We start from the raw sequence: 8397 nt of genomic DNA, 5'->3' as shown, positions 1-8397 counted from the left end.
AGAATATTCTCCTTAAAAACACTTTATTCATCACTCAGTTCACAGGTTAAAACCTTCATGTTCTGTCACTCCTTCGCACAAATAAAGAAAGCGCATTTTTTCCTGGAAAGAAGAGAAACACAGTCAGAACCTCTGGACCAGACTTCAGGTCACATGATCTTCAGAAATCATTCTAATATGCTGATTTATTATCAGTGCTGAAACTGTTGTATATTTTTTGGAACCTGTGATACTTTTTTCAGGATTCTTTGATGAATAAAAAGTTAAAAAGAACAGCGTTTATTCAAAATAGAAATCTTTTGTAACAATATACACTAACGTTCAAAACTTTAGGGTCAGTATTTTTTTTTCTTTCTTTTTGAAAGAAATGCTTTTGTTCAGCAAGAATGTGTTAAATTGATAAAAAGTGATAATAAAGACTTCTATTGTTAGAAAAGATTTCTATTTTGAATAAATGCTGTTCTTTTTAACTTTATTCATCAAAGAATCCTGAAAAAAGTATCACAGGTTCCAAAAAAATATTAAGAAGCAAAAAACTTTCCAACATTGATAATAAATCAGTATATTAAAATAGAAAGCCGTTATTTTAAATTGCAATAATATTTCACAATATTGCTGTTTTTTCTGTATTTTTGGTCAAATAAATCCAGCCTTGATGAGCAGAAGAGACTTCTTTAAAACACATGACAAATCTTACTCATCCCAAACTTTTCTACATTTTGAAAGCGCAACACATGTCAACTATCTTCCAAATTTGTAATGAGAATAACTGATAAATCAACAAAACAGAAGCTTTAAGATCTCCCTGCAGTTTTCCTCTAAAACAAAAGCTCTATGATTTAACATTTGAATGGGTTATGAAACACTAAACCACTTGCTTGTGTTGCACATCATGAAACACAAAGTTAGCATCGGCTTTGCATCTTAATCGTAGGAGAAAACTGGTTAATTTGGAGCATTTTTTGCACCATATTCCTCTTCCGGGTTTAAAACGTACAAATCCACTATTTGTAATGCGGCAAATGACTACAGTCCTGCATCAGTGTCTGGTAATTATTCATGAGATTGCGTGTTCTTATCCTATGAGAAAACGCTTTACTTAATCATGAACGACAGCACGAGTTGAGTCCCTGACAGACTGTGAGATCACACACAGTGAGACGAAGAGGAGTGTTTGTTTTTGCTCTAAGAGTTTCTGCGTGGCATTAACGCACATACACAGTCTTCGACACAAACAAGAGTCACCGCAAAACAAGCCTTAAAAGTTATTAAAGATGCAACTGCGCACTCATTTGTGCTTTCGATGCAGAGTACAAATGCAAATGTCTGTGCTTATATTTGTGCATTAAATTCTAGCGGTCACGGGGTATATGAGTGTGCTTGTGTAATGTACGCTGAGCTTACAAAACCATGTAGAATATATATATAATGGTTAACTGCAGCATGCATTTGTGGGAAGCTTTGATGCTTTGAACTCAATGGGAGTGAGATCGGAAATCAGCATTTTTCTCATATTGTCAGCCCTCCAAAGAATCAGTCTGCTCCTAGTGAAGCTTCCTCCAGTGAAATGAGATGCATGAGTGACGTTAGGCTCACACTGACCTGCGTGTGGAGCCGTTTCTCTGCGCTTCTGCCACCGATGCCTCCTGACTCAGGTTGCCTTTGCAGCAGATCACGCGCAGCTTGTTCTGGAAGGACGAGGCCAGATACACAGCGCCGGATGAGATGGCCGGACCCAGGTAACGCGGGTTAGGAATGTCCAGGTGAGCGTAAGCGTGAGGCCTGAACACACACACACAGGTTTGTTTTTGTGAATTGTGGGGACATTCGTAATGGTTTTTATACTGTACAAACCGTATTTTCTATTGCCCTACACACCCCCTACACCTAAACCTACCCCTCACAGGAAACTTTCTGCATTTTTACATTCTCAAAAAAACTTATAAAATTTATAAGCCTTTTGAAATAATCACACACTCACACACTCACACACTCACACACACGACTCAGTGTGTCTCTAACAAACATCAGGAACAAAACCACACAATCCAGTGGACGGCAGCTTTACCCGAGCGCAGAGTGACTCTGAACCTCGATGACGTCCAGAGAGTTGAAGTAGGTCACAAACAGGTACGGCTCTCGGTACGCTGTGCAGAAACACACAGGATGGTGTAAAGTGTGTTTCATATCAGAACTAGATATTAACTCTCACTTAACATTGTTTCCATTTTAGATTACAACAACATTGATTCTTTATAATGGTATGCACTGACGAGTCGCTCACAATAAGACCAGAAACATTAATTAATTCAGTAAATACTTTAATTGATTTCATCTGTCTTTGTGCAAGTACAAATCTTGACATGAAACAAGATTTTAAATTGAAACAAATGTGCTTAAAAACAAGTCTGTTTTTGTCAGATTGCTGCATCTAAGCAGGTAAATATGGATTAGGTAATGCAATTTTATTTGAAATCTTTGAATCTTTGCTTTCAACAATTATGAAAATAATACAATCAAGACAAATTACATACATATTATATTACATAAATATTTTTGCACACACACACACACACATATATATATATATTATAAATATTTATATTTTTCCTTTTTTCTTTTTCAGTGTAATTATTTTAATTCTATTATTTATATATGTATATTAATATTATATAATTTTTAATATATTATATACAATTTATAGTTTATAACTATTTACATAATAAATGATTATCTATAATAATAATTTATTATTTATTCTAACTATTATTAATATCTTTATATTTATTCATGTATTATTTTCAGTTGAATTATATTTATAGTTCAAAGGAAAGATATTTTTTTTCTAAAGGTAAATAAATGGATGATGTTTACAAAGTCAGTGAGTAATTATGTTAAATTATTGTGATTAAAAGATTTTTGCCATAATCGAGTAGGCCTAATATGTATCATGATATGGATCGTTGTTTGCGTTTAAACGTGAATGACTGGAGTGTGTTTTGGTTTGTTGGTTTTTGTAAATGCTTTCCTTTGTGATTTGCTTTGCTTTCCCATGTCACACTTGAATCGCACAGCTCTAAACTATCAAACGAATCCATCGTCAGCTCTCTATAGACTTACAGCTGATGAATAAAACTAGGTTTTACCGAAGGACAGCGGCAGGCGGCTCCATTTGATGTCATCGCTGCGACTCCTGCGGCCGTACGCGTCCACAAACACACCGAACTCTGCAAACAACGACACACACACATCAGTGAAACACAGACTCACACACACCTTCAGCGTCTCGTACAGTTCACACACGCACCGTGGAAGCAGAGCAGGTACTCGACTTTCTGCGGCGCGCTGGACACCTGGATGATGGAGATGGGGAAGCTGTGAGACGAGGCGGCGAACACGGCTGAGGCCAGAGTCACGTCGTTCTTATCCAGGAACTCTGAACACACACACACACACATAAGTTCAGCTGATCAGCAGCAGTGCAGCGGTGTGTGTCTGTCTGTCTGTCTGTGTGTGTGTGTGTGTGTTGTTGGTGCCGATGATGATGCTGTATCCGGTGAAGTGGATGCAGCTGCAGGGTTCAGACGTCTCGATCTCCTGCGGAAGAGCAGCAGACACACACACGTGAAGGGAGGAATGAACACGCGTGTGTGACGTGCATGAGGAGCTTCTTATGCGTCACCTTTCTGATGCAGAACTTGTTGAGTGTGTCATTGAAGCGCAGGATGGTGATTTTATTGGGCATCGCGGCACAGATACACATGCACGTGTCGATCTGAAACACACACACACACACACACACACTCTTCAGTAAACCAATAATCAGACGTACACGTGTCCTCATTATTAAACTATTAAAAAATTGTTTTCATTATAATAGAGTGAAATGAAGTAAAAATATTAGATGAAAAACTTAAAAACTAAACTAAAACTGAAATAAAATGAAACAAAAAAAAGTACATAAAAGCACAACAAAATTACTAAAAATCAAACTAAAATATTTGTAAACTGTTGTTAAAGTACTAAAATTACTAATGTTGAATTGTACTAAAAAAAAAAAATAGAAGCTAATTCAAAACATTGATAAAAACAATATTTATCGTTATTGTATAATTATCAACGATAATTGTTAATTGAAATAAAGCTGAAATAAAATAAAATATAGATATCAGTTGAACAACTTGCACTTAAAAACAAATAAAAATTAGAAATATTGCCTTGGCAACTAATTGAAATAAAATAAGTTGAAGTACTAAAATTACTAATGTAACTAAACTGTACTAAAATATTACAAAATTGTACTAAAATTAAAATAAAATTTAAATGAAAACTGAAAATATAAAAATAAAGCTACCTCAAAATATTAATAAAAACCATAATGGAATATAATACATAAAAAATCTAAATATTACATAAAAACTAACTAAACGAAAATGTGAAATTTTTCCTTGGCAGCTAACGGAGAAAAAAAGCTGAACTAAAAAAAAAAACCTAATTCAAAATATTAATAAAATAGTATAGAATTAATACTAATAACACTGTTAACACCATTCTGTTAACAGGGTGTTTTTGTTAAATTAATTAAAACTGAAATAAAATAAAATATAGATATTTGATAAACTTAAACTAAAAAACTAACAAAAATGAGAAATGTTGCCTTGGCAACTAACTGAAATACAATAAGTTGAAGTTGAGAATAAGTTGAAGTTGTAACTAAAATTACTAACGTAATTAAATTGTACTAAAATTTAATATAAAAAATAAACTGAAAACTGAAAAAAAAAAAAAAAATAGCTAATTCAAAATATTATAAAAACTGTAATAGTATATATTAAAAAATACTAAAATAACACTGGTCCTAACCAGCAATTAGTGTCTAACAAGCTTTTGTTCATCATCACCAGCCACGATCATGACAAGCTACAGAACATTTATTCAGTCAATGTGTCAATGTGAAACACAGTTTGAAACCCATTTCACTTCAATAATGAGATGTATTTCTGAGTACATGAGGAGATTCCATTCACTTAAAACTAGAGCATCAAACACAGGGCCTCTATTAGACTGGGTCACAGGGAGAGCATCAGATGGACTGTTGATGGGTCACTTTACCTTTCCGGAAGCAAAGAGGTGGCAGCCTTTCACCGCCTCAAAGACATAGGGACTGAGATCAGGCTGCACCGGCAGATGAGACTGAGCCAGAGACTGCTTGACCCGTTTAATGTCCACCAGACACAGAGCGCGCTCCTCACCTGACACACACACACACACGGTTAACTAACCCGACTCAAACCACCTAGACTGATGTATTCTGCTATTACAGCACACTATCACCTGTAAATAAGCCACACACATGTGAACGAGAGTCGGACACTGACCAGTGATCATGAGCAGCTTGTCGAGCTCCTTCAGGATCTGGATCTGGAACACAGAGTCGAGTCCTGGGATGTGTGTGAGAGAGTTCTTGATGACGTTCAGAGCGTACAGACCCTCCTCTGAGCCCACCAGCACGATCTGAGACACACACAGACACACACAGACACACACAGACACACACACACAGCCGTTCAAAGGTTTGGGATCAGTAAGATTTTTAATGTTTTTTTAAAGAAGTATCTTCTGCTCATCAAGGCTGCATTTATATGATCAAAAATACAGGATATGAACAGTAATAGTGTGAAATATTATTAGAATTTAAAGCAGCTGTTTTCTATGTGAATATCTGTTAAACTGTAATTTATTTCTGTGATGTGCAGCTGTATTTTCAGCATCATTACTCCAGTCTTCAGTGTCACATGATCTTCAGAAATCATTCTGATGTGATGATTTATTTCCAAGTCTTTACTATCACTTTTTATCAATTTAACACAACCTTGATGAAGAAAAGTATTGAATTATTTCAGAAAAAAGATTAAGAAGAAAAGAAAAAGAAAAAAAAAAACACACTGACCCCAAACTTTTGAACGGTAGTGTATAATGTTACAGAAGCTTTTTATTTTGAATAAATTCTGTATAGGCGGTGGGTGTTGTTTATTATTTATTATTATTTTTTTAACAATGTTGAATAATGTAAAGGCTGTGGGTTTTACTTTTATGAATCACTGTTATTATTTGTGTTACTGTGCTACTAGTAACCCTGTGTTCCTTCATTGTGTTGAGTGTTACTGTGCTGTACCTGGTCAGTCAGAGGTAAAGTACAGTTTATATCCAGCCGATCGTCTCCCTCCAGCTTCAGCAAAGAGTTTCCCAGCAGCTTCTGCTCACAGAATAGAAGACAGACACAGCCAAGTGATTAAAACACAACAGTCACGCAGTTCACTGTGTAAAGCAGCATTTATTAACACTGAAGCCAAGCACATTTGTTCAAGACAGATGTAGCCGCGTTTGCGTTCAGGATCCGCCAGTGTTTCCTACAGGAGTGTGTGTTGATTCAGTTCGAGTCAGACATGAACAAACAAAGCAATTCTGAATTCATGTCATAATGTTTGATGTATTTCATGTCAAATGTTAAAAAAACAAACGAGCAAAAAACAATGAATGAGCACTTCAGCTTGCTGCGTGAACGAAGCCTGAGTGATTAATTTCAAATGAACTGATTCATAAGAGTAATTTGTTTGTGAATCAGACTACACTGGTCGTGCTATATATGTTGTGTTATTTTGAAGTGCAGGAGACACTGGTGTCTGCGGATGATGTACAGCGAGGTTCATTCAGAGGAACGCAGAGATGAGAATGTGACCTCACGGTCTGATGATGCAAGCGACACAGGCACCAGACAGAGGAGCATGCTGGGTAACACACACATGAGAGCGAGTGCGTGCGTGCGATGAGCTTCCCTCAATCATCTGATTACCTGAACCAGCGGCGAGAGAGTCTTCTGACGTTTAACGCCGGCCTACAGCGTTCACAACACAATCACACTCACAGCGTTAGAGACAGTCATCACACAGAATCACCTGAGATCTGAATAAAACCTCTTCTGCTGGGATCTGGTGTGGATCAGATCGGTTTATTTTGGTGTTGTTTAAACACCGTCATTATTCTGCCCCACTGATGCGCATAAATATGACAGATGAGCAAAAGTGAACTAGTAGAAACTGACAAAATAACATTAAACGTGCAGGAAGAAAATGTCCAGTATAGTTCTTGTTAACTAAAGCTAGAACTAAAAAACTTAATTTTTGTTAACTGAAATAAAGAAAAAAATCTAATAAAAACAAATGTGTGACACACATTAAAAAAAATCAAAACTGAACTGAAATCAAATCAAATATTAATATTAGATGACAAACTTGCCTTGGCAACTAATTGAAATAAAATAAGCTTAAGTTAAAGTAGTAAAATTACTCAAATCAAAACAGAAATAAAGATAAATTAGAATAAAAGCTGAAAAAAAATAAAATTAGAAATATAAAAAAATACTAAAAATAACAAAAGCACAATTCTTTAAAATTAAGATGAAAACCAAAAAAAATTAAATAGAAGCGAATTTAAATTATATTAATAAATACTATAATAGTATATAAATAATACTAAAATATTACTTTTGTTCACAGGGGTGTTTTTGTTAATTGAAATAAAGCTGAAATAAAATAAAATGTAAATATTACGTGAAAAACTTTGCATGTTGCCCTGGCACCTAATTGAAATAAAATAATTTGAAGTTGAAGTACTAAAATGATTTGTTAATTACTAATGAACTAAAATTGAAAAACAAATAAATAAAAATACATTAAATCTAAAAAGAAATATTTAAATATATAGATAAAAATTACAACAAAATTACTAAAACTCAAACTAAAATTAAATGAAATAAAAAAAAATAAGCAAATTAGACAATATTGATAAATACTACATTAATTATCAACTATATTAATATTATATTATCATACAAATAATACTAAAATAACAGTGTTAACACCATTGCTCACAGGGGCTTCTGTACAGTAATAGCAAGCAGTAACTCATACTTTTGCAGTGACAAATTAAACCAAAGCCTGCTGGATTTAAAAAATGATGAGCCCTTCAGTATCTCTGGAAACTGCATCAGTCAAACCGTTTCATGAGGTCATAAAGAGTCAGACTGAAGCCGACACAGGAGTAATTATCATCCTGAAGGATTCATTAATACAGAGGGACTGAAGGAAACTTTGACTCACAGAGTCCGCTTCGCTTTTCTCTCGGGATCCTCTGCTGCCAGCCACCACTGACTCCAGAACAGCCACCCAGCGCTGCTTATCTGGGAAACTAGGAGCCATGAAACACAGACACACACCACACACACCACAAACAGACACACAGACACACACCACAAACAGACACACAGACACACACCACACACAGACACAGACACACAGACACACACCACACACACCACAAACAGACACACAGACACAG

General features: G+C 35.2%; 1 protein-coding gene across 1 annotated transcript in view; it reads right to left on the bottom strand.

Annotated features, from left to right (window-relative positions):
- LOC107691162 (citron Rho-interacting kinase-like) overlaps positions 1 to 8397 on the bottom strand; it is a 108911-nt gene that overhangs the window by 9416 nt on the left and 91098 nt on the right. Inside the window, exons 31-40 of the mRNA XM_016489648.1 lie at positions 8160 to 8262; positions 6176 to 6256; positions 5379 to 5514; positions 5113 to 5252; positions 3683 to 3775; positions 3527 to 3597; positions 3308 to 3471; positions 3147 to 3227; positions 2069 to 2147; positions 1603 to 1782 (exon numbers count right to left, since the gene is read on the bottom strand). Coding sequence (XP_016345134.1) covers positions 1603 to 1782; positions 2069 to 2147; positions 3147 to 3227; positions 3308 to 3471; positions 3527 to 3597; positions 3683 to 3775; positions 5113 to 5252; positions 5379 to 5514; positions 6176 to 6256; positions 8160 to 8262 — 1128 coding nt within the window. The remainder of the gene's footprint in view (positions 1 to 1602; positions 1783 to 2068; positions 2148 to 3146; positions 3228 to 3307; positions 3472 to 3526; positions 3598 to 3682; positions 3776 to 5112; positions 5253 to 5378; positions 5515 to 6175; positions 6257 to 8159; positions 8263 to 8397) is intronic.

Source organism: Sinocyclocheilus anshuiensis, unplaced genomic scaffold (genome assembly GCF_001515605.1).
Source record: "Sinocyclocheilus anshuiensis isolate Anshui unplaced genomic scaffold, SAMN03320099.WGS_v1.1 scaffold458, whole genome shotgun sequence".
Taxonomy (NCBI): domain Eukaryota; kingdom Metazoa; phylum Chordata; class Actinopteri; order Cypriniformes; family Cyprinidae; genus Sinocyclocheilus; species Sinocyclocheilus anshuiensis.
The sequence above is the reverse complement of the archived record's forward strand: the minus strand, read 5'-3'. Positions and strand labels throughout refer to the sequence as shown.